This window comes from Monopterus albus, unplaced genomic scaffold (assembly GCF_001952655.1).
Source record: "Monopterus albus unplaced genomic scaffold, M_albus_1.0 scaffold36.1, whole genome shotgun sequence".
Classification (NCBI taxonomy): domain Eukaryota; kingdom Metazoa; phylum Chordata; class Actinopteri; order Synbranchiformes; family Synbranchidae; genus Monopterus; species Monopterus albus.
In genome coordinates this window covers 1,509,416-1,532,755 of record NW_018127916.1, presented here as the reverse complement: position 1 = coordinate 1,532,755, position 23,340 = coordinate 1,509,416, and the positions used below count along the sequence as shown (strand labels likewise).

Genomic DNA, 23,340 nt, shown 5'->3' with positions numbered 1-23,340 from the left:
TTATTTTAGCAGTGTGGATGATGTGGGTTCCGAGGCGCAAATGAACGCATCATTGATGTTGTTCACTAGTTTGGTGTGAATGGACGTGCTCAGTAGTTGCAGTTGTTGAATAGTTTGATATGAAGTTGATAGCACTTTTGTCAGTGATATGTTTGCTATAAGGACGTTGTTCAGACGTGAGAACTGCTAAATGAATTTCACAAGAGGTCGGCAGCTCGTCATTATACGCAAAACGCAAGCTAGCAGCTACCTTTAGCTGCTAAACAACAGCTGGAGCAAAGAGGGAAGGCAAGCAGGGGAGACCATCATCTACAATGAAACGGTTGGGGTAAAGTTTGTAGAGCTGCCTATTTTGTAAATTCCCTTCGACAAGGTTGCTCTGACTATATATACAATGGCCAGTCGAATAGAGTGCATTTTTTTCAGTGAGTTTCATCCTACTCTTGGTCCTAAAATAACATATCAGGTAAGTGTGCAAATATTATATTTGATAAAGTGAGTTTCAGAGTTTCAACATTCAACAAGGGTAGTAATAATTAAATGTCTCAGTTAATTTCATATTCATAGTCAATGAGTAAATATCCTGTATATCCTATGTGTGTGTCCTTGTGAATCATTCATTTGGCATAGAGAAATATTAATCTGATCGGTGAATTATACTTCATTTGCATACAAATTCAAGTATGTCATATAGGACTGCAATAGTTAGTTGATAAACAGAAAAATAACTGGCTATTTTTATGGTCGATTATTGATTTTGAGTCACAGCCCTTATATCAATTTGATATTTGTAGTTAAGTTTAATACATAAACAAGTAGGTTTAGATCATATTCAGTATTTTAAAATGCTTTCATGGATTGTCCTTCAAAAGTATTCTTATTTATCATAATCCCAAGAAAAGATCTAAAATTGGTTTATTGCCTTGAAACACAAGCAGCTGCACAAGTTGTCCTTGGTGACTCTGTTCATCATTGTGTTGGAGTGTATGTATAAAGGAATTAATATTCATCTTATCTGAAATGATCTTCACCTTGAACTTGCACAGTAGATAATCTTATAGGATGTATTTTTTTATTCACTGTCCTCCGTGTCCTCTCCTGACAGGTCCCAGAAGAATACATTTCACGGGAGCTCTTTGATACAGTTCAGGTGTATATTATCACCAAGCCAGAACTACAAAACAAATTAATAACAGTGTATGTAATCAGATTCTCATGTGTTCTTTCCTTAAGTCGTGGATTTATTTTCTTGAGATAGTAAATCTGTTCATGTTTACTATGAACTTCAATGTTGCTTTTTTTTGTCCATGTCTAATTTAACATCTTTTTATTAATTCTTTTAGCACTGCCATGGAAAAGAAGTTAATTGGGTGTCCTGTGTGCATCGAACATAAAAAGTACAGCCGAAATGCCCTCTTGTTTAACCTTGGCCTTGTTTGTGATGCCCAAACAAACACTTGTGCCCTTGAGCCAATTGTCAAGAAGCTGTCTGGGTACCTCACTACTCTGGAGGTAGGGAAACATTTCTTTTCACATCTGCCCTTGTTACATGTGATTGCTTTGATTAATGTACTGTTCTCAGTAATGCAACAGGTCAGATATCTTAAATCTTTGTGTTTTCTTGTGCTGCAGCTAGAGAGTGGCTTCATTTCCAATGAGGAGAGCAAGCAGAAACTTTTACCCATCATGTCGATCTTGTTAGAAGAACTCAATGCCACAGGAGCCTGCACCTTACCCATAGGTATTAATTTGGTTTTTAAGGCACATATTACAGTTCGGACCTCCATCACCCAGTTGGCTCTTACAGTGCTGGGAATATCATTTCCATATATGATACAGAAAACAGCCCTTTTTTAGTGAACAACTGTAAAATTGTGCTGAGAAGTTTTAGTAGAACATGTCTTGGTCAGCTGTTCATTTTGCTGCAGCCAGCTTTGAGGATACCAGAGATTTTGCAGCAGCACTAAAAGTCACTGGACAAAGGAGCTCCAAAATAAAATTTAGTCATAATTTGGCTACTAATAAGATACACCAAATCACAGCAGCACCACTGTGCAAGCAGCTGTGTGACGTGTGCTCTCAAGAGCTGAAATGCATTTAAAGCTAGCTGTTCAAACATATTCAAACTATATTTTTCTTCCCACAGTATGCCATGACATGATCCTAGAGAGTGATATATCTGAACAGGCTCAAAAATGTCCATGATGTTGTATCTAACTAACTAACTAAGATTCAGAAGGAATGAAGGTCTGTGCTTAAAAAATTAATAATTATATTGACCATTCAAAAGGGAAGCCATAATTATTAACCAGTGCTGTGATTTGTGTTTGACTTTGACTTGAATTTTTGGGGGAAAACACAGTATTGGCTTCTAGCTGAAAAGTATTGATTACTGAAGTTTATGGTTTGGCATTTGAAAACCAAATCTCATTCTCTATCAGATTTTTTAATCTGTTTTTTTTCTGTACTTTGTTTTAGATGAGTCTAACACAATCCACCTAAAGCTGATCCAGGTGAGAAAGGACCCCCAAGTTGTCCAGGAATACGATGTGCCTGTCTTCACCCTGTGCAAAGACCATTTTATCAAATCTCAGTGGGATCTCACCACTCAACAGGTAGTCTTTATTTCTCAGCAGCATGTGGCTGTGATAAGATGTGCCAAAACTGGGAGGACTGGGACAGTGATTAAAAGCCTGTTATCAGCTGGGCAGGAAATGTTATTAATATCTCTATCACATCCATTAATTTATGGAAGGAAAAGAAGCAGTAGTATAGGGGGTTGTGTTTTATAGATGCAATAATGTGTTACTGCTGGTACAAACTAATGTACAGAGAGCTTATGTAGTGAAAAATTCAGGTTGTACTATATTTTACTCCCTGCAGATCCTGCCCTATATTGATGGATTTAGACATATTCAGAAGATTTCAGCCGAGGCGGATGTAGAGCTGAATCTTGTTCGCATTGCTGTACAGAATCTTTTGTGAGTACATTTCGGAGAAAAAAAGGGCAACACACACCAGTGGGGTCTGACACAGGTCAAAACAACCTCATTCATTATTTTCTGTGTACAGTAAGCACAAGCACCAGTGGCATCCTGATGAACACATCAGCATAAGCCACTGTTTTATTTCTTGGTCCTGATGTGAAAAAGCAGCAGTTTTGTCATGTTTTCCTGCTTTAAATGCTGAAATTCTTCATGACTCAGCTGGTGTGTTGCATTTCACTGTGTTAAAGGCTACATTTCCCAGAGACTTCCAACCTTCCTCTTCCTTCACAGGTATTATGGTGTTGTGACCTTGGTGTCCATATTCCAGGTACAAAATTAAACTCACACAGCTCGACACATTTGACTTATTCCACTGCAACTGTGTATCAGTGTAGTGCAGTGGTACTATTACAATAAAGTATGTAGGCCACTGCAGAAAAACAAAATCTGATTTCCAGAATTAAATTTTAATTTAGCAGGAAAACAGTTGTAATAGTTCAAGAAAAAAGTTGTTAATGGTAAAACCTCAAACTTCAAGTCAGTGGAAATGTAACAGCTGTTGTCACCTATTTACAAAAACTAAGTATTTATTTCTAAAATATTATGATTTTTTTCATACATTTTATACTTTTCTCTCACAATATTATGAATCTGTCCTAACGTGTTACAATTTTTTCCTGTTATATAACCTTTTTTTTCACAAAATATTTCAACTTCATTTTGAAAATGTCCCTGATGCTCTGTCTTACCTGACGTGGTGTGGTGACTGCCTTGTGCCTTTGTATTCCCTTCAGTACTCTAATGTGTACTGCACCACCCCCAAAGTCCAGAGCCTCATAGATGACAAGTCCATTCAGGAGGAGTGCCTTAACTACGTCACCAAGCAGGGTAAGCAGGAGTTGTGATCGTTGAACTCAAATGTTTTTCCCTTTTACATTTGTGATGTTCAGTGCACTGTTTGTTTTGTGTGTCAGGTCAGAAGCGGGCCAGTCTGAGAGATGTGTTCCAGTTGTACTGTGGTCTGAGTCCAGGAACCACAGTGCGGGACCTTTGTTCTCGCTACTCGCAGCACCTTCAAAGTGTTGATGAGAGGTAAGCATCACACATCTGGTATGAACAGACTGAAAAGTTAGGTCAGAGTGACATTTAATCACCTGTTGTCTTTCAGGAGGCTGATTCAGTTTGGACTGATGAAATCTCTCATTCGACGGCTGCAGAAATATCCGGTAAAGGTGATCCGTGATGAGAAGAGCAGGCCACCTCGACTCTATACCGGCTGTCATAGTTACGATGAGATCTGCTGCAAAACAGGCAGGGTTTAAGCTTTCTCTGATTACTGGTGAATAACTTTTGATAATAAACAAGTTTGCTTACAGTAGAATAGCATTTTATTAACCAGACTGGTGGTGGTGTAATTTTACAGGGATCAGTTACCAAGAGCTGGATGAACGTTTGGAAAATGATCCCAACATCGTGGTGTGCTGGAAGTGATTTGATATGAAATGGAAAACCAAATAAACATCTGATTTAAAGATGCAGAAACACCTCAACCAAAGATGCCTTCAGTGAGATGAACAGTTTTCTTGGAACAGTTAAGAAAAGTAGTGTTTTATAATTTTGACATTCGGGTTGTAATCATGAATATAATTTGCTTTTCATCAAGAACTGGGATTCAGCATTTGACAGTTCAAGTGTTGACGGTGTTATTTAATAATAATACTGAACAAAAGAAAAAATGTGATTAATAAAACATATTATACCTCAGTGTTTCAGTTGGTTATAAAACATTATATCCACCAATTTATCTTGGTATATTTAATTAAATTAAAAGAAATAGCAAACATAATCTGTTTATATGATTTCATAAACCCTACGGAAATATTCAAAATTGTTGTCAAAATCCTATTGATTCCACAGGCACCAATTATAAGCCTAATGACAGATTCTATTAGGGAGGTTAGGATGCACAAACATATGAGATTTTACATTTTGTGTAATTTTGTACTCAGAAAAATGAGCCTAATGTTTAAGATCTGATGTTATCAGACTGCTGTACAGTTTTGAGGTAGGCTACTTTTACATCTCATGTCTACACTTAATGGACAAATGAAGGGAGATAAGACTACCTTTAATTCCACTACAACTATTTAAGATCGAGATCAAAGATTTTTATTGTCAATTCATTAAATGTGCAGGACATAGAGAAAATCAAAATACTGTTTCTCTCTCACCTACTATTGAACCGCTAATAGTTACTTTATAAATTGCGATTTCATCGGTGCATGAAATCAAATCAAGTGGGATAGGCCTCTGCGGTGTAGATAAAAGATGGATGGTTGGATATAACTGGTCCATGATGGATACTTCTACTACTCTTCTAGTACTAAAGGCACGGGTACTTACGTTTATGTTGAGCTCTATCGCCCCTCTCTGGCGGACACCTGCAACTGCGCTTGGTTTACAGTAACTATGACAACCGCAGAACAGGACATCCAACCCAAGTTACCTTTAGAAACAACTTGACTATCGGAATAGTGAAATTCACTTCTTTTTACCTGGTAGCTCGTTGAGCAATTTTTAGTAACGAAATGGACACCCCTGTGATTCTACCAGTCGAAGCCGAGGGTTTTGTCCAAAGTCTGGAAACTTTCTCTCTCAAGGAAGTGGGCTCTATGAGGTAAGATGGACCAGCTAGCTAGCTAGCTAACCGTGATGTTATCAAGACTTGACATAAGTAGCTGTGTGCCATATGCTGACATGGCACACAGCTGTGTGATAATCGATACAGTTAAATAAAGGACAGGAAACTGTATAAAGTAGTATATGATAGCCACTTTATTGAATTAACTTCAAGTGGTATATGAAACGCACACCAAATAAATAAAGACTCAAAATTTCTATGTGTTAGCAATGCTAGGATGTAGCCTTAAAGCACTGGAGTAACAGTCCTAACAAGTGTTACAGGTAAAACATAAAGGTAACACATAAGCCCCCTATGTAGCATTTGTAAGCAATAAATAAATATTAAATAATGTATAACCATGTATGGGAAGTTGTAAGAAGATGTGTTTACTGTTAAACTGTTATTAAATTATAACCCATCCTATGTTAGATACATTTTTAGATGATTGCAAACAGTTTTAAGTCTCCAGGATGATTGGTTAAAGTGATGTTATAAGCAATATATGAGTACGTAGTCTAAACTGTCTTTGCTTTTCTACTTGATGTACAAAAAGCACATTGAGAGCCACTGTACCAGAGTCTAATTCCTCAAGTGTTCGATGTACTTGGCAAATAAAGACAATTCTGAATCTGATATGGATGGTTCATACAGTAGCAGTTCATAATGTGTAGCTTCCCTCCATGCTATGTCATCATTTTTGTGTCTGTGTGTTGACAGGTGGTTCAAACAGCACGAATACATTGAGAAACTTAACATGCAGGCCATTCTGAATGCTTCTGCCATGCATGATGAGTTTGTCAAAGAGCTCCTGGTGTCATATGAAAAGGTGAATGCCACCTCCCTACATATCATTTAAAAATGTCAGTGGAATTTATACAAGCCTGGTTAAATACAGTGTAATTAAACATTTCTTGAAGTGAATCCCTAGAAATATGAAATTATGATAGACACATTATAACGAGCTATTTATGTTCTTCCCCTTTCTAGATACCTGTTCTGGTCCATGAAATGATCCTCACTGAAGTGTGGAAGCAAAAAGTGTTCCCCATCTTATGTCAGCTGCAGGACTTCAACCCCAAGAACACCTTTCATCTTTACATGGTGGTGAGTGTAAAATTAGATGTAAAATGATGATCAACTTGCTCATAAGTGATTTAATGTGTTCTTTTATGTCTCCTTCTCAGATTCACCATGAAGCCACGATCATAAACCTACTTGAAACGATAATGTTTCATAGGGTCAGTTTGTAAACAAATACCTACTCTCAAATTAGATCAAGGCTTTGATGTGATTACAACAAGGCAGAGTAGACTGTTGGTTCTTTCTCTCTATAAACCATTATTTAATTATGAATAAAAAAAAATTATGTGTATTATGTAGGATTCATGTGAGGCAGCAGGTGACTCTGTTCTTGACTTGGTGGATTACTGCCACCGCAAACTCACCCTGCTGGTCAGTAAAGTAACTAGGAAGAGCACCACAGTACATGATCAAGACAGCCTAACAGGGAACGCAAGTGTGTCCTCTATAGAGGTAAATGAGGCTTATGGCTCCTTTTTTGTTCAGGCTACTGAAGAAATGTCTTTCATTCTCTTAAAATGATGAGTGTCATCCTTTGTTCCTCCTGGTGAAGGAACTGCAGATTCAGAGTGCTGCACTGGAGTTTGAGATCTCTCTGAAGGCTGTATCTGTGCTGCGCTACATTACAGATCACACCAACAGGTATGGCTGTATCTCAGTAACACTTAACTAGAATTTTATATGACAGAACAGCTAAGCATTGTATTTTTATAGTGAGAATCAAGCTGATTAGGTCTGCAAGTGATAGTTATTTTCATTACTGATTTATCTATCATTAGTTTATCAATTGTGTTGCCTATAAATCTAAGAAAGAGCTTTCAAATGCCAATCACAGTTTCCCGGAGCTATGTTGACATCTTCAGATCAACAGTCCAAAACGCAAAGATACAAAATTCGCATATAACGCTAGTGATATAAATAAAAAAGCAGCAAATTCTTACACTTGGGAAACTGGAACTAGGGAATGTATGGCGCTTTTACTTGAAACTTGACTTCAATGATTAATCACTTATCAAAATTGTTGCATGGTATACCACGTGACTGATTAATTGACCAATCATTTCACCCACACAGCTGACAAAAATCTTTTTTGTTTGTTTGTTTGTTTACAGTATCAGTATTATCAGTCGCATGTTGTGCACCCACAACATGCCTTGCGTACTGGTTCAGCTGATTGACTGCTGCCCTTGGAGTCGCTGCAAAGAAGGTACTGTATATCACACCTCTTTTGTGTCAAGGTTGTCTTTAAAGTATACCCGTCCAGTGGAAGAAATGTGTGTTTTTACTGTTTTGCCTCTGTCTCCCACTGTAGGTAATGTAGAAAAGTACATCAACAGCAAATGGCAGAAGATTCCTTTGGAAGACCATTTAAAGATGACAAAACTAGATGGCCAGGTCTGGATTTCCCTTTACAATCTGCTGCTGAAGGAAGATTGCCAAAGGAAGTATGACTTCAACAGCTTTAACAAGGATCGGCTTCTAAAAGTAAGGTTTGAATGAAATGATTGGGTTCTTCTGCTGTGCTGTGTGAGAGTTATTGTACTGAATGAATGTGTAGCATGATTTTAAATTGGATCCACCAGCGCCTCTTCCCTGTCCTGGACATTAGCTAAAAACTGAATGCCAGAGTACTGTCCTTTCATATCATATCCGATTTTCTCCTTTGTTACAACACAGATTAAATTTCCAAAGGTTGTTTTGACCAAGATGCTTCCTCCTATTATGTGCATTTCATCCTCTTCCTGTTACATTGATTATATAATGACAGAGCCTTGCACCTCCCCCTGTATTCACTTTTTTTAAATCTTAAAGCTCATGGTAGATTATTCTAATTGGGTTAATGATGTTACACTTGTTGCTGTATTATTTGCGTACTTGTAATTAATGGTCCACAGCTCCGGGGTTTCTTAACAGAGGTGTTGGTTGATCAGCTGCCAAACCTGGTGGAACTTCAGCGTTTCCTAGCTCATCTCGCTGTTACAGACCCGCCCCCCCCCAAAAAAGAGCTAATTTTGGAACAGGTACACGCACATGCACATATGTGGACATACAGTATCTTAAATCAGCCTATGCACCTGTGAATTTACTCTCACTTTTCTCTTTACGTATAGATCCCAGAAATATGGAGCTGTATTGTGAGTGAGAATTCTGGAAAGTGGAAGGCAATAGCAAAGTATCAAGTCAAAGAAACATTCAACCCATCTGAAGATGACCTGAGGCTACAGGCACAGAGGTCTGACTGAGCACTAAACTTACAGAGGCATTACTCATTCTGTCTGCACTGTGATTATTACTGACATACTGTAATTATTGTTTGTTTTTAACCAGGTTGGCTCAGACGTACAACTTGGATGTGATGGAGAATTTACTCCCCGAGAAGCCAAAGTGTGGAAACTGCGGGAAGGAGGCTGCAAAGAAATGCTCTCAATGTCAGGGAGAATGGTACTGTCACAGGTAATACTTGTAGAGATTCAGGTCCAGCAGTGAAAAACGGAGCTGAACCTGTTCGAGCTCGATGGATGGATATAAATCAGTGTTTCTATTTCAGAAATAAAATAAGAATCTAAATGTGTGGTGATAATTTCTCACTGGAGTATGAAAGGTGTAAAATCCATTTGTTTCTCTCTTTTTTTTTCAGAGAGTGCCAAGTGAAGCACTGGCCTAAACACAAGACAGCCTGTCAGCTCATGACCGAAGCCACAGAGAAGATCCAGAGAGACCTGGACATCAGCAGCTAAGAGAAACACTGCAAGAAGCCTTTGTGTGGACTTGGGGGCTAGATGCAGATTGGGACATTCAGAGCCTCAAGAAGAGAAGGGAACAGAATTGCATGTGGACAAGGCAGATTTGGATTACTATACATTTTAAATAAGGAATCGTCTTTCTATTCATGCTGGAAACATGTAGGCCCAGGTGCGGAGTTTAGTGGTTCCTATTTTTTTTATTACTGTAATGCTTGTTCTCATGATAACTTTTTGGGCTTTCAGGAGGCTTTATTAACTTTCTTCCCCATTAAAGGATTTTATACTCCTCTGATTATCAAACTGATTTGATTACCACCCCCACCTCCTTGTCTTCTTTACATGGTTTCAAAGAACAAGTGAAGAGTTTGAAAGCAATGAACACACCTAGGTCTGGCTTTTGGGGTTAGTATTATGAGTGTTACAAGGTTTCTGGTTTGGCAAGCTGATAAAAAACATTTACAATAAGTTATCACCACTATCTTTCTCACTGTTGTTTGCGGGGTGGGGGACTTTACACGCACACTCAGCCGTTCTCCGGACTCAGAGACATCCCCCTACGTGGAAACATTCCGGATGTCGGCAGAGCTCAATCTCATCTTTTCGTTTTCTTGATACTTCCCCCGGCAGCAGTGTGACAGCAGCAGAGGATGTTATTGTGTTCAGACCTTCTCAGGTTTCTCTGATGAAACCGGCTACTTTTCCGTAAAAACCGAGCCTCCTCGCTAACTGTAGCTAGCCGGGGATGATAGAGTATTTTCAGAGATGTAGCCGAGGCCGCACATCTCCGTTACTCGGAAACTATCAGAAATTACTGCGGAAAGTTTTTCTCTTCGGATGAGAGAAGTCGAGACGAAGCGGTCGCTTTCTCCCCACTTCTGGTAAGTTACAGAAGATTTCCTTACATTAGCCCACAGCCTCAAAAGTGGACAGTTACACTAATCTGGATCGTTGTTTTGGACTAAATATTGGAGTATCCATTCTCTACATGAACCTTTAACTGTACTAGAATTATAGCTAGTCCTCTCATGGAAAAAGTTTGTGTTGTAAAAACCTACAGTACATTTACAGCAATAACACGTCGCAATTATTTGTTTTACACTGGCTTAGCGTACTCTGCTTTCATTATATTATATATAGTAGACAGGCTGTTATACATGTAAGTGCGTCGATACATGGCAACCAAAGTGTTTTATGCAAAACAGCTACTAAACCACCATATATAGCAGTATAGCAGGCCATGTAAATTAAATGTCTGTAATACTGCAGCCTACATGGCATGAGGCAAACCAAAATAGTCCTTGAATGTAATATGTAGAATGTTAACTACCTGCACTGGGTATTTCATTTATTTATTTTATGCTACTGTAAACGTTACTACAATTTAGAGGGAAATGTTGTACTTTTTACAGTAGTAGTATATTTATTTGGCAGCTTTTCTACAGAATAAGATTTTACATGCAACACATGATCAGTTTATATGTATTACAAATTACTGGCCATCATTACATACAATTTAAAATGAGCTTTAACTTGACCAACATTAAAAAAAAAAACTTTTTACATGTTAAAGAATCAGTAATAATAGTATAATGATAGATAAAGGTGTCATTCTGTTGCATAAGGAGTACTTTCACTGATGCTATAAGTAGATCTAACTAATAGTATTTTTAATAACAGTACATTTATTTAAGTAAAATTTGAAATGTTGATCTTAACATATTTATTTGTTCTGAGAACCTGTATTGTAATTGTAATACTGAGATTTTTTTTCTTAAATAAAAAGTCTGAATATGTTTTCACTACTGTTTTTTTCTCATATGGGAAGGCAGTCATAAATGTAGTGTTTCATTTAATTTTATAAAGTAATGTTTTGTCCTCATGTAGAGCAAACACAACATTCAGAATCCATGCTCAAATGAAAACATCACTTTCAGAAGACAACTTCTTCTATGACTCCAAAATAGACCTTATGATTTCAACATCACATTTTTTAAATGTTAAAAACAGACCAAAATATGTCTCAGCAGGTTGTATTGCATCATAGGTTGTTTTTCTCCCTTCCAGCGATGATGGAGGAAACCAGGTTGTGACTGACACAATGTCTTGGGGGGAGTTCATCGAGCTACGTGACATGCGGGTGAGCAGAGAGCAGGTAGCGCTGACCGGCACACCTGCACCCTGCCAGCCTCCACGCCTGGAGAGAACCAATGCCCTGAGGATCAGCCCGGGAAAGGTCCCAGACCTGCTGAGTCGGGTGGGCATTATCAGAATGCTGAGCAGCACACAGGACCCACAGTTCACTGAGGGAAGGGGAGAAGGACACAACTTCCAACCGTGCAGCCACACTCAGCCCACATGGTGCGACCTGTGTGGAGACTTCATCTGGGGACTTTACAAACAGAGCCTGCGGTGTGTCAGTGAGTTGGATTATCTAGGTCATTTACATTGTCTGGTTGTGTGCACGTGTGACTGCTTCTGTGCATATGCACACTGAGCAAGAGCAGCACAGAGAGAAAGAGGAAACTTGGTTAAACAGGGAAAGATGTAACCACTAATGTAGATACAGGCCCAAATAACCCTGTATTCACTTGGCTCAGTCCTAGAAATCATAAGTTAATGTTGCGACTACAGCATCCACAAATCATCTCATTAGAAGTGTTTAAGAAGATATACACTCATGTGATTTTGGTGGTTTGGTTATTATCTAGGCTTGCATTTGGCTTTTTATCTCAGAGTTGCAGCAGTCCTGAATGTCCTTTTCATCAACGGAAACCCACTGAAACGTAGCTGTGGCTTATTTAACCTCTAGAGTCCCTGCGTCCTCATATGAGGACCGCACAGCTTGGGTTTCCAAAGCTCAGGACTCTAGAGGTTAAAGCATTCAGTGGGACAAAAATTGCTTAACATGCTGAATATGAAACTGCAGTCAAATCATAGTGACACACTGACACAAACACGAATTTTAAACTAACAGCAAACATTATCATCATCAATGAGACATAAAATAAATATTCAGATACAGTATATACACCCATTATTCAGCATATGTCTTACTTTTGTTGTATTTCACTGCTGCAATCGGCACATGAAGATTTGCTATGTGGGTATTGGGAGAGAAATGTTTGACATTTATTTGTTTATACATTTCACACATACACAATCATTTCAGGAAAAAGCTGCCTTGCATCAATTGCAATGACCTTTATTGACCAGTGGAGGACATCAACCATTATTGCACTCTATCATATGTATTTATGTGTTTAGCATTATCTGTCTAAATTCAGTGACTTTCTACATTTACAGATTGTAGATTCACATGCCACTACCGCTGTCGTGCCCTCATCCAGCTGGACTGCAGCTGGGACCGAGGCTCTGTGTCTGACCAAACGGATGTTGTGGAGCACACCATAGAAACGGACACAAATGTGGTAAGGACCTTTGTGTCTGGCGGTTTGACTGGTTTAGTGTTCTTCAGTAGTTCATTGGCATGTTTGCGCACAATCACAAGTGGGAGTAGTCACTGTTTACTTGCTTTTTGTAGCATCTTCAGCAGCTAGAAATTAATGCTATGTTATGCCACTATAGTTGCCATTAAATGACAACACATGAGGAAGCTGGTCGTTTCTATTTTACATGTTACCGTACGTTGTGTGATACTTCATAGGATATGTTAATTCTGCTGGAATGCTTACGGGAACAAATAAACCATTTTATGGTTAAAAAGGAAGTAATTTTATCTGGAAATAATTAGACATCATTCAACTTCCACAATGGGCTGACACTGTCAGGATTGTTTATTTAATTGCTGTTAACAATAACGCAGAGCAGCAACAGACTGGGGGACCGTTGGCAACATCACATTTCTAAAGGGAAGTAAATTGGTATTTGAAGAAGTAGATTGTAGTTGAGAAACACAAAGTATTACAGGTAACACCTTGTGAAAGATCAGTTTATTTCATCAGTACAGCAGTTTTTGAGCATGTTGTTAAATCCATCATTTAGTATGTTGTATCAAAGCTAATAGACGATACAAATGCACACACATGTACCATCCTGTTAATCTACAGTTATTATTTGATGGGTTTAGGCTCCATCAAGTGGCAAAAACTACTTTAATACAGCATATCCTTTTACACTGACCCTATCACCATTAACTGATGACAGTGAGGATCTTACTGTCTGTGCTTCAATGAGGCAGAGATGAAGTAAAGTACTCTGACTGCTCCACCTTTAAAATCTTACTAGAAGAAAAGTCCTCTCTCTTGTTTTTCTGCACCACACCAGGATTGTCTGTAAAGAGGAATGCCAAAGATATAAACCAGTAGCTGTTCAAGGCAGCAGGGCTTGGTTTCTTGATATCTGGTATTATTCCCGCTCTATCAAGCACCTGGTGCTTATCAAAAAATGCTTGTCAACTAGAGATGCACTGTTCGATTGGCAGAAATCGGAAATGGACAGTTTTCAGTGACTGGCCAATTGCTCTGAGATTTCCGATTCTTGTGCCGATCAGATTTAGAGGCATGACAGTTTATGTATTGCCTGCAGTGGCACACACCAAAAGTATAGCATTTCACGTATGAGCCTCACCCTCATATCTCACGTGTTCATTCCCACAGTGGAAGCTCCTGGTGTACAACCGGTGCACAGAGGAGCCCACAGAAACCCCTTGGAGAAGGGAAACCTACGTCCAAATCTCTCACCAGTTGTACACAGTGATTGAATTACTGGCTACACATAGAATGCATGTATATATACAGTGCATCCAACCTGTGGTAAAACACAGCAAATACAAACTACACACACTTCGAAAAGAACTGTCCTCAGTAGTAACAGACATTATTCTCTTTTTTATTACCTGTTGCACCTGTTTATATTTAGAGAAGTACAAATTTTACACTTAATTTTTAGTTTGGAGGTTTATAAAAACAAGAGTGAGAGAAAGACAGAAAATTGCAGTCGGTGCATCTCTACTGTAAACTTCAGCAAACTCTCCATCAAAGTATGAAAACATGGCCAACATGTTGGTGTGTAGGCTTCTATATTGCACATAGGCCTTTTACACAAAAGCCCGTTTGACTTGACATTGAGGGTGGCTGTGTTATATTGTAAAAGTAAATCATGCCACTGAGTCAGCGTGCACAGTGCCAGAGCCCTGAAGCCTGCTCACCTGACTAGACTGCAGCCATAATTAGTGTATTACAAACACCTGTTTGCTGTGACATGTAAAAAACAACCTATTACGTGAGTAACAAAGCGCAGCATGCAAGGCACAACATGATCATTTTTCTGTGTCAATGAAAAAGCAGATTTGTATCTTCTTCTAAATTTGATTTTGGTAAGCATTTGTACCATGTACAAACATCTGTGGGCTGTTCTATCGAGCAACAAATGGAGGATTTCTGGGTGTAGCAGCCTACAGCGGAAAGTAGTCAGTTCACAATGAGAGGCTCTCACTGCTGTCTTTTACTGTTATGTAGCCAGTACTGTAGCACAAATACACTCGAGCTATTCCTCAGCATGGGAGGAAACCTGGACAAAGTATTTAGAAATGTCTTTGCCAGATGGGACACATGGCCTTGGTTGTTATGCTTCTCTTTGTGTTATAAACATTACAAAGGTAAAACACATTGTCATTATCAGACAATGTGTAAAATCTTAATGCACCTTTTCAATGCAGAACCTTTGCTTGTAGATGTATTTTTACATGTAGCATTAGTATTTTTACTTACACAAAGGACCTGATTACTTCCTCCACCACTGGTAGCATCTACATGCTAAAGGGTGGCTGTAGGGGGCATTAGGATATTTGCTCCTTTACCCAGATACTTTTCAACTTGGATAGGAAAAATGTAACTTGGCTTTGTAGTGCAGGTTGTAAAAATAATTTGTGGTGCTTAAACAAATATCTGCCCCGTTCCCATGCTGGGGAAAACGGTCAAATGCTGACCATGGCTTGTGGGGGGGTGAGTGACACGTTGCTGCCCCATCATCACGTGACCTGGAGCAGCATCCGTGGGAGAGGAAACAGGAGGGGGCCGCGGCAGCAGAGAGAGGGGAGGGGTGGCTGAAGTCTTTGGTATTTCCCCCGGCATCCAATCGCAACGCGCTGCGGTGGTTTTGTGTATTTTCCAAACTCAACGGACCTGGGTGGTGCCTCGGCGGGGGGAAGGACGCGAGGCAGCAAGGGCGGGGACCTGAACACATCCTGTTTCACACGGTTTGTACAGATGGAAACGTGGCCGGTAGTTTAAGTTAGAGGGGGGAAAAAAAAGTGAGCAGAGCTTTGTTGATTAGGCTGTTGTTATCAAGGCGCTACAGAGATACATTCTAGTCTGTGAGAGTAGCTAACAGGTGATGTTAATAAACGGTGCTATTATTCAGAACTATTCTGCGAGACTTCCTGTTCAGTCGTTTTTGTGTCGGTAAATGTGCGTCATACGTAGTTAAAAGTGATCTATTTTAGCACTTTTGATTGTCGTAGCTTAATTTCAAGTTCTTGCCTCTAGTGTAAAATTTGTTTTAACGGTAGTCAACATGACAAACGTGGCTAGCAGCTCGGACAAATCTCCCTCCTTCGAGATGACCTGGGGCAGCTCCACCAGCAGTGGCTACTGCAGCGACGAGGACTCAGACTCCGAGTTTGAGCAGTACTTCACCGCCCGGACATCTTTCTTTCCCCAAATCCGGAAACCAAACGCAAATGTTAAGCAGGTGAGATGGATAAATAGTGATAAAAAACACATTTAGTGTAAAAAGGAAGTGAAACCAAAGAGATGGGTGATGGGTAGTTCGTGGAACTCAACTCTCGCGTTATTTGATAGTTCCTCTTTCTATCTGATAGTTATTTAATCGATTTAAACAGATTATTCATATGTTTTGGGGGTTATATAACGACGTGCTCAGCAGCACCCACACCCTGGAGCTGCTGCTGCTGGAAAATGTTTTGCTCAGGGACACACAAGATGAGTCCCCAGTGAACTTACACTACCGAGAAGTGGAGTTCTGGACTGTGTGTTTTTAGTAAACGGAACTTGATCAAATGCATATCAGCACTGGGGAATTCACAACGGTTTTGGCTTAAAACACATATCGGTGTATTTTTTTTATTATTAACTGTAGGAAGCACCAACCCACAGCTGAAGTCATGCTGAAAACAAATGACGTGTGTGACGCACACCTGCATCTCAGGTTTCCATCTTACACACACAATTCCTTCACCTACTCGTTTCTCAGGTTTATCACACTAATTTCTCAATCACAGATGACTCATGGGATGTTTTGGATTTGGTTATTTTTATGTTTCTTTTATCCCCCACCCACACTCAGCTCACCACTTCCTTTATTGAGAAAAATGCTGTTTGTTGTAAAACTCATTGACATTTGCCATTCTGACTTCTAGCACATGCCTTTTTTATTTTATGTTGTTTGCACATCCAACACTGTTTAAATGCCACTCCTTTTGTGGACACAGAGACATGTTTGTACAAGTGTTTTCCTCCTACTGTTACACCATATCGACTTAGCCCTCATTGAGTTATTGACTTGTTAACAGCAGCACATTGATTCTGCAGTCTGTCAGCGTGCCCCAGGATTGCTACTATTGATTGTGTTCTGCTTGACATTGATTTAGCTTTTTTTCATTGGACAGTTTGTCTTTCATTTCATTTTGAAATAAGAGGCTGGAAAGAGATGGATTGTGACATTTTTATCCCATATTTGTACAGAAATGTTTGAAAAATGTGCCTAGTATCAGTGTCATTAATAGCAGCATCTAGAGCACTGTAAGGGTATTGATGTTTGGATATTACTGCTTAGGAAAGCCTCTCTTACTACCATGAGAAATTAGCTGGACTACTGTATAGAAAAAAAACATTTGTGGTGCCTCAGAGATCTCTTGAATCTTATACATTATCCCTGCAGGAAATACCAATTGGTCAGTAGGCACAGGAAACTGACTAATTGAGCTAACGGTCTTGCAGAAGCTAGAGGCCAAATGTGCATGACTAAAACATGACTTGGAGTGTGTGGTTGATGAGACAACTGACTTCACAGGATGTGTCTGTAAAACAAGGGAGGGCATTGTTTCTCCCACTCGTGAGAGCAGGAGCGGGGAGTCTATTTTTACGTAAATGACAAGTCAAGGAATGCAGTACAGAACGGTTGGATGCAGTCACAGCAAACAGCTGCAAGTTGCACCAGTTGGACCAGCCCCTCACGCTGAGGGATCAGAGCGGTCGAACATGATTGGGCAGAGCTGACATCATCATTTTTGCCTCTGCTGTGCTGTCAGGAAGTTGAGTCTGATGCAACTGGTGCTCCATGTTAGAAATAATAAGGGCCTACCAAAGTCAGTTAACAACGCCTTTGCTAAAGTGTTGGTGTTTATAGTTCTCTTGCAGATAACTTTAAGAAATCCTACTGGAATAAGAACTTAATTCAGTTTTGTTTAAGTCATTGTTTGAATGTAAGATTTTCTTTCCATGCTTAACGATTCTGTGAACTTTTGTACACATAGCAAAAACACCCATTCACAATTCTGAAAAACCTGTTTGAGACCAAATGTTTTAATAATGCAGCATAATGTAAAGAGTACACTCCCTGCAGAAAAGCTGTGCCATTGTGAACTACTTATTCAAGGGTCATTAACACTTTATTCATGTTTTTGCAAATGGATTAATGTGAAGTATGTCTGCAGTTTTTACAGAATGTGATGGTTTTATCAAACTAATGTCATGGTTGCATCAAGTATCCAGACTTGCACTGATGTACAGTATTGGGTCATTCTGTGGTCTCACTCTTGTAGTTTGGCGGTGAGCACTGGCACCTAGTGGTTTAACACTGCAACTTTTCACTTTCCCCTCTAGGATGAACAAATTGAATCTGGTAAGCCAGAGTTGACAACGACAGATATTCAGCAGAAGGTCAAGGAGTACAATGCTCAAATCAACAGCAATCTGTTCATGAACATGGTGAGTACTGAGCAGTTACACCACTTCCATGCATTTTAATGAAAATAAATTTCTGTTACTTTGGGTTAATCTTTTTTTTTTTTTTTTATGTCAACAGAACAAGGATGGCTCCTACACTGGCTTCATAAAGGTGCAGTTCAAGCTAGTGCGACCTGTGTCAGTTCCATCTCCAAAAAAAGGAGGTCATGATGGGGGTAGGAGGGGTAGCAAAGTAAAGCGTCGCACCTCTTTTTACCTGCCAAAGGATGCATCCAAGCACCTGCATATAAGCTCGCGCACTTCAGCTCGCGAGGTGATCGAGGCTTTGTTGAAAAAGTTTACAGTTGTGGACAATCCTGGCAAGTTTGCTTTGTTTGAGCGCAGCGAGCGTCATGACCAGGGTATGACTCATTTTTGATAACTTGTTCAACTGCTGCCATATTATTCACTTTTTTAATTCATGTCGCTATATACTTAATTATCTCTTTTGTCTCTCCTTCAGTTTATGTTCGCAAGCTGTCTGATGATGAGCGTCCCCTCTGTCTGCGTCTGTGCACTGGGCCCAATGAGAAAGTCCTTAGTTTTGTACTCAAAGAGAACGAAACCGGAGAAGTCAATGTGAGTGCAACGTGAACATAAGAATAAAGGATCCCGATCATGTGTTGCCTTCTACAAATACTTGGTTAGTTTATGTACCTTGCATGTACTAATGCAGTTTGTCCCCCTCTGCATTCGTAGTGGCATGCCTTCTCCATGCCCGAGTTAAAGAACTTCCTGCGCATTCTGCAGCGTGAAGAAGAGGAACACATCAAGCAGATAGTGCAGCGGTACGCTCTGGCCCGCACTAAGATGCAGGATGCTCTGGCTGGCTCAACCCCTGGCTGAGACGACTGCACTCGGGGTTAAATGTGCACCTTTTGGCTGGAGATTCGCATAAAGAATACCAGTCATTGTTGCATCCAAAGATCCCAGAGAACACAACTCAAAATGCCTCTTCGGTGAACGAGAGAGTGAGACAAGGGCGCAAGACAGTGAGAGAGAGCTAGCGCGAATGTGCGTGTGAAATGGTGCGAGAGATGAGAAGTGCCTTACACCTGGAGAGTCTGATGTGCCTGAGAGAATGAGAACTGAAGATGGGCAGATGAGAAAGTGGTCGTGTCCCTCACTGGATACCATCTGATTATCCTGTACATCAGCAATGTCACTTTAGTCTGGAAGAAAATGTCAGTGATGGTTTTGGTCATTTAATTTAAGGTATAAAAATTCCTGTGCCAACTAAGCATTAGTAGAAAAAGCATAGTGTCCTCCTTTTCTTCAGAATACAAGATTGGTAATATGTCATAGAAGGGACTGTTGCCCTGTTTTAGATGCATTCTTTCTGATCTTGAACAACCAAACCATGAAAACCATCTTAACGTCATACTGACATTTTCCAGTCTCCTATTCTGATAAAAACAGATGTTGCTGAAATGTATTTGGATTTTCATTTGGCCCAGGCTCAAATCTGCCACTATGCCCCAAAGGGTACAACACTTTTTTTTTTTTTTTGAACTGTCAGTTTGTGAGTATGACTGATGTTTTGCACAATTGTATGGAATCGTGAATGTCAGAGCAATGCAAGTCACAGTTTGACTGGAATCAGGAATGAATATTTGTATACATGTGTTTCACTGGAGCTGTTTGTGATTACTTACTCATTTTTCTGTCTTTAAAGAAAATGTCCTCTGTCTTTAAGAATCACTTTCAATTTATTTGTCTATTCACAAATTTCCATGTTGTGACAACCTTAAAATGTCGTCATAAATGTGCACTGTGTTCAATAAAGAATTTCCCATTCTACAAAGGTATCTTTCTCATACCATAAGTAAATTGAGCTAAAAGCAAAATATGTTCTTTATTCAACATGGTGTTCCTTATATTCATTCCCCTTAAGGCACAAAACAAAAATCTTATACTTGCATTTTTATGTGGTTAGTGCTTATATTACCATAATTTGCCCCAGGCAGCGTCCCGTATCGGGTCAGCTGATCATCCCATTCCAGGGATCAAAACAGCTAACGCTAGCTTACCGTAGTAAGTTACGACGGGACATGCCGATCTAAGAAGGTCTAAGGTAAGGGTACGGTAGGACAATCAGGATCCATTTTTAGCAGCAGTGTTTTTGGTAGTGTGGTACAACAACAATGTGCTTGTTCTGGAGACACAGCGCTATCTTGTAAGTTATCAATTAACGCTAGCTAACGTTGCTGTAGCTAACCTGCGTCAGCCGCACAAGCGAGCTCACCTAACGTTAGCCTAAAAGGTGTCACTGGTACGTTAGCATTAGCCACAGTGACCGAATGGCAAATATGAAGCAGGGAATGTGTGTATTATGTTGATAAGATATAACTGTGTTTTATAAGTTCATATAAAAGTAATTAGCATTACGTGTTAGGTGCCAAGCATTTATAGAGTTGGATTGGTAATAGCTCATTTGGCTAGCCTCCTGTAAAGATAGCACGACGTAGCAGCATAATAGAAATCAGATTAGCATGACACAAGGATATCATGTTTAGCGGAATAATATATTTGTAGTACTTGACAGCAATTATGGGTAAGCGGGTCTGATTCAGTTGTGGCTCTTTACACGGTTCGCTACACTGACTAACAGCGTTAATAGAGCATTAAATGTACTGTATTATATGGCAATTTATCGGTCACTGGCTAAACAAATGGTGCTTTGAAGTAATCAGCTGCTTGAATAAGTAGTCCTACAACTAAAGACCACCAGACCATGAATGCCAAGACTGATCTGGAATGTTTGTGTACTTTACTCCCCAGAGCTCCGTTTTAAAGAGGAATTGAGAGCATCTGACCACCAGCCAGAGTGCAAGCTTTAAAAAGTGTAGACTTAACTATGCCTTATCTCTGAGAATGGGAGGAAGTGGGTCCAAAGCCAAAGGTGTCTGGCCTTTCTCAGGCAGTGGGGCTGGAGGTGATTCAGCCGGTGATGGGAATGAGCAGTCTTTAGCCCGTCTCAAAGGGTCCAGAAGTGCAACACCGTTTATTTTTACCAGGAGGAGGTAAGTAATGTCCTTGGGAAATGATAAAGGGTTGGGTCACCCAAATTTCTCATGTGTCCCTTGTGGTGTAGGTAGCTTTTGTTTTATTTGTCCATGAAATGCCCTATTTCTGGCATGCAAATGGAGGCAAACCTCTATTATAAAGGCATTTTATGTCTATATTATATAGCTAAAAGTCGAGATAACAAAATGACTGGAGAGGGGCATGCAACAAAGGTCCCTGATTGGCCATTAAACCTTACAGGGGTTCCCTAAACAGAATGTCATTTGTAATCCTCATCAGCTCTGTGTGTTTTTAAGTTAAAAATCAATTAACTCTGAGTTAATACAAGTGTCCTCATCTGACATGTAGTTCCAAACTGATTTTCCAAACTTACTCGCTGTCTTGCAGTTCTTTATACTACGACGAGGATGGCGACCTTGCCCACGAGTTCTATGAAGAGACAGTAGTGACAAAAAATGGCAGAAAAAAGTCCAAGTTGAAGAGGATCCAGAAAAATCTGATTCCACAGGTGAGTTAGGAACAAATATGGCAACAATATCTGTTTGATTTATATTTTTAATGATTTATTGAATTGAATTTATTTTATTTTTCAGGGAATTGTGAAGCTCGACCACCCCTGTATTCATGTAGATTTCCCCATTGTCCTCTGTGAGGTGTGAAGAGCTACACCGGACTGGTTTACTGTGAGGTTCAGTTGCAGGTACTCTGCGACGAGTCTTGTTATGGTCAAGACTGGGACTATGGTCTGGAGAGCAAAATGACAATTCAGACTGTCAAATTAAATTTGGATATTGAATGAGATGTTTTCCATTTGAATTCAGGTATGGTTGGAGGGCCCTGTGCACTCAAAATCCATATTTTGATGTTGGCAGAATTAGTGATGGTCCAGGTTGCATTACCACTACCCAGCTGATATGTAAGCAGTTTTAGAGAATACGTAACACTAAGTTGTATTTCTCTTGTGAGGTTTTTGCAGGGAAAACCTTCCTTGATGTGAAAAGGCTTTAATGGTTTATGCCTTTTGTGAGATGTGGAGTAGTAGACTCTGTACTGTGTGTCCTTGTGTGTGTACATGTTTGAGTGAATGTGTGTAAGGGGGATGCTTAATGTTTTTAGCGGGGTAGGAGAATGAAGGATTGTGACCTTTATTGTATATATATGGTCATGCTCTGTATTGTCACGTCCAAGTCTGTCTCAGTTACCAGAGGTCAGACCTGCACTAGTGAACATGATGCACTGTAAATAATTTCAGATTTCTTAGTTGGAAATACTTGAATAAATGTTTTACTGAGCTGAATATTATGAGTCTAGAAATTGCTTTGCTATGTTAGTTATGGCTCCTTATTACAGTGGTTTGTGGTCCAAAAGGTTCACATTTAATATAATTTTGGGAAATGAGCTTATTTGCCCTCTCCTCAAGAGTTGGATAAGAAGATTGTTACAAGTGGTCTGTTTTGTCTTTGAACAGAACCACCTAGCCGCTTCCTTCTGTTTCCATTCTTTATGCTAAGCTAAACTAACTGGCTGTTAGCTGCAGCTTCATATTGAACACACAAACATGAAAGGTATCTATCTTCTCAGCTAGCTCATGGCACCAAAAAAGCAAATAAATTTCAAATGTTGCACTATTCTTTAAAGCATCAGCTGCCAGCTATCTTGAAAAAAACCTCAGTTTTGTACATGATGTAGTCATTTTTGTTTGTTCAGTTGAGTGGTACCTTAAAAACGAAGCCAGCTATTTGCATATATCCACCACCTCAGGATTCTGTCTTTTTTTTGTTTTGTTTTGTTTTTATTCATTGCCGTCTTGAATTTCAGTCCACTTTGCTGAA

General features: G+C 39.6%; 4 protein-coding genes across 9 annotated transcripts; all 4 read left to right on the top strand.

Annotated features, from left to right (window-relative positions):
• The first annotated feature begins 24 nt into the window (after positions 1-24).
• nprl2 (NPR2 like, GATOR1 complex subunit) lies at positions 25-4,751 on the top strand. Of its 2 annotated transcripts, none has more exons than XM_020598091.1 (11): positions 25-466; positions 1,106-1,197; positions 1,344-1,512; positions 1,633-1,741; positions 2,479-2,615; positions 2,884-2,981; positions 3,279-3,315; positions 3,782-3,875; positions 3,962-4,079; positions 4,156-4,298; positions 4,411-4,751. In XM_020598091.1, the coding sequence occupies exons 1-11, from the start codon at positions 395-397 to the stop codon at positions 4,476-4,478; spliced, it is 1,137 nt and encodes a 378-aa protein (XP_020453747.1). In that variant the 5' UTR covers positions 25-394; the 3' UTR covers positions 4,479-4,751. The 2 variants fall into 2 exon arrangements, with proteins under 2 accessions (XP_020453747.1, XP_020453748.1); XM_020598092.1 differs by having other exon boundaries at positions 4,156-4,326.
• Positions 4,752-5,530: 779 nt separating this feature from the next.
• zmynd10 (zinc finger, MYND-type containing 10) lies at positions 5,531-9,768 on the top strand. Its single transcript, XM_020598082.1, has 12 exons — positions 5,531-5,664; positions 6,388-6,496; positions 6,658-6,774; positions 6,855-6,908; positions 7,051-7,203; positions 7,304-7,392; positions 7,863-7,957; positions 8,063-8,235; positions 8,646-8,771; positions 8,862-8,983; positions 9,079-9,204; positions 9,389-9,768. The coding sequence occupies exons 1-12, from the start codon at positions 5,576-5,578 to the stop codon at positions 9,486-9,488; spliced, it is 1,353 nt and encodes a 450-aa protein (XP_020453738.1). The 5' UTR covers positions 5,531-5,575; the 3' UTR covers positions 9,489-9,768.
• Positions 9,769-9,935: 167 nt separating this feature from the next.
• LOC109959030 (ras association domain-containing protein 1) lies at positions 9,936-20,365 on the top strand. 3 transcript variants are annotated; one of them, XM_020598088.1, is made up of 7 exons: positions 9,936-10,372; positions 11,559-11,911; positions 12,798-12,922; positions 18,359-18,463; positions 18,561-18,843; positions 18,945-19,060; positions 19,181-20,365. In XM_020598088.1, exons 1-7 carry the CDS (start codon positions 10,329-10,331, stop codon positions 19,325-19,327), a joined length of 1,173 nt encoding a protein of 390 aa, XP_020453744.1. In that variant the 5' UTR covers positions 9,936-10,328; the 3' UTR covers positions 19,328-20,365. The 3 variants fall into 3 exon arrangements, with proteins under 3 accessions (XP_020453744.1, XP_020453746.1, XP_020453745.1); XM_020598090.1 differs by lacking the exons at positions 9,936-10,372; positions 11,559-11,911; positions 12,798-12,922 and adding exons at positions 14,812-14,829; positions 16,024-16,205 and having other exon boundaries at positions 19,181-20,353; XM_020598089.1 differs by lacking the exons at positions 9,936-10,372; positions 11,559-11,911; positions 12,798-12,922 and adding exons at positions 15,631-15,711; positions 16,024-16,205 and having other exon boundaries at positions 19,181-20,352.
• Positions 20,366-20,447: 82 nt separating this feature from the next.
• On the top strand, positions 20,448-22,805 carry tusc2a (tumor suppressor 2, mitochondrial calcium regulator a). Of its 3 annotated transcripts, none has more exons than XM_020598129.1 (4): positions 20,448-20,555; positions 21,263-21,504; positions 21,896-22,016; positions 22,102-22,805. In XM_020598129.1, exons 2-4 carry the CDS (start codon positions 21,356-21,358, stop codon positions 22,165-22,167), a joined length of 336 nt encoding a protein of 111 aa, XP_020453785.1. In that variant the 5' UTR covers positions 20,448-20,555; positions 21,263-21,355; the 3' UTR covers positions 22,168-22,805. The 3 variants fall into 3 exon arrangements, with proteins under 3 accessions (XP_020453785.1, XP_020453786.1, XP_020453787.1); XM_020598130.1 differs by lacking the exon at positions 20,448-20,555 and adding an exon at positions 20,563-20,657; XM_020598131.1 differs by lacking the exon at positions 20,448-20,555 and adding an exon at positions 20,876-21,035.
• Positions 22,806-23,340: the final 535 nt, after the last annotated feature.

Excerpts from the sequence above, each read along its gene's own strand:
- zmynd10 (XM_020598082.1), top strand. The coding sequence starts at position 5,576 with ATGGACACCCCTGTGATTCTACCAGTCGAAGCCGAGGGTTTTGTCCAA. Across the intron at positions 5,665-6,387 it reads AAGGAAGTGGGCTCTATGAG|GTGGTTCAAACAGCACGAAT; the intron begins GTAAGATGGACC and ends GTGTGTTGACAG. Across the intron at positions 6,497-6,657 it reads TCCTGGTGTCATATGAAAAG|ATACCTGTTCTGGTCCATGA; the intron begins GTGAATGCCACC and ends TCCCCTTTCTAG.
- LOC109959030 (XM_020598088.1), top strand. The coding sequence starts at position 10,329 with ATGAGAGAAGTCGAGACGAAGCGGTCGCTTTCTCCCCACTTCTG. Across the intron at positions 12,923-18,358 it reads TAGAAACGGACACAAATGTG|GATGAACAAATTGAATCTGG; the intron begins GTAAGGACCTTT and ends TTTCCCCTCTAG. Across the intron at positions 18,844-18,944 it reads CAGCGAGCGTCATGACCAGG|TTTATGTTCGCAAGCTGTCT; the intron begins GTATGACTCATT and ends TCTCTCCTTCAG.
- tusc2a (XM_020598129.1), top strand. The coding sequence starts at position 21,356 with ATGGGAGGAAGTGGGTCCAAAGCCAAAGGTGTCTGGCCTTTCTCAGGC. Across the intron at positions 21,505-21,895 it reads TTTATTTTTACCAGGAGGAG|TTCTTTATACTACGACGAGG; the intron begins GTAAGTAATGTC and ends GCTGTCTTGCAG. Across the intron at positions 22,017-22,101 it reads AGAAAAATCTGATTCCACAG|GGAATTGTGAAGCTCGACCA; the intron begins GTGAGTTAGGAA and ends TTTATTTTTCAG.
- nprl2 (XM_020598091.1), top strand. The coding sequence starts at position 395 with ATGGCCAGTCGAATAGAGTGCATTTTTTTCAGTGAGTTTCATCCTACT. Across the intron at positions 1,513-1,632 it reads GGTACCTCACTACTCTGGAG|CTAGAGAGTGGCTTCATTTC; the intron begins GTAGGGAAACAT and ends CTTGTGCTGCAG. Across the intron at positions 2,616-2,883 it reads GGGATCTCACCACTCAACAG|ATCCTGCCCTATATTGATGG; the intron begins GTAGTCTTTATT and ends TACTCCCTGCAG.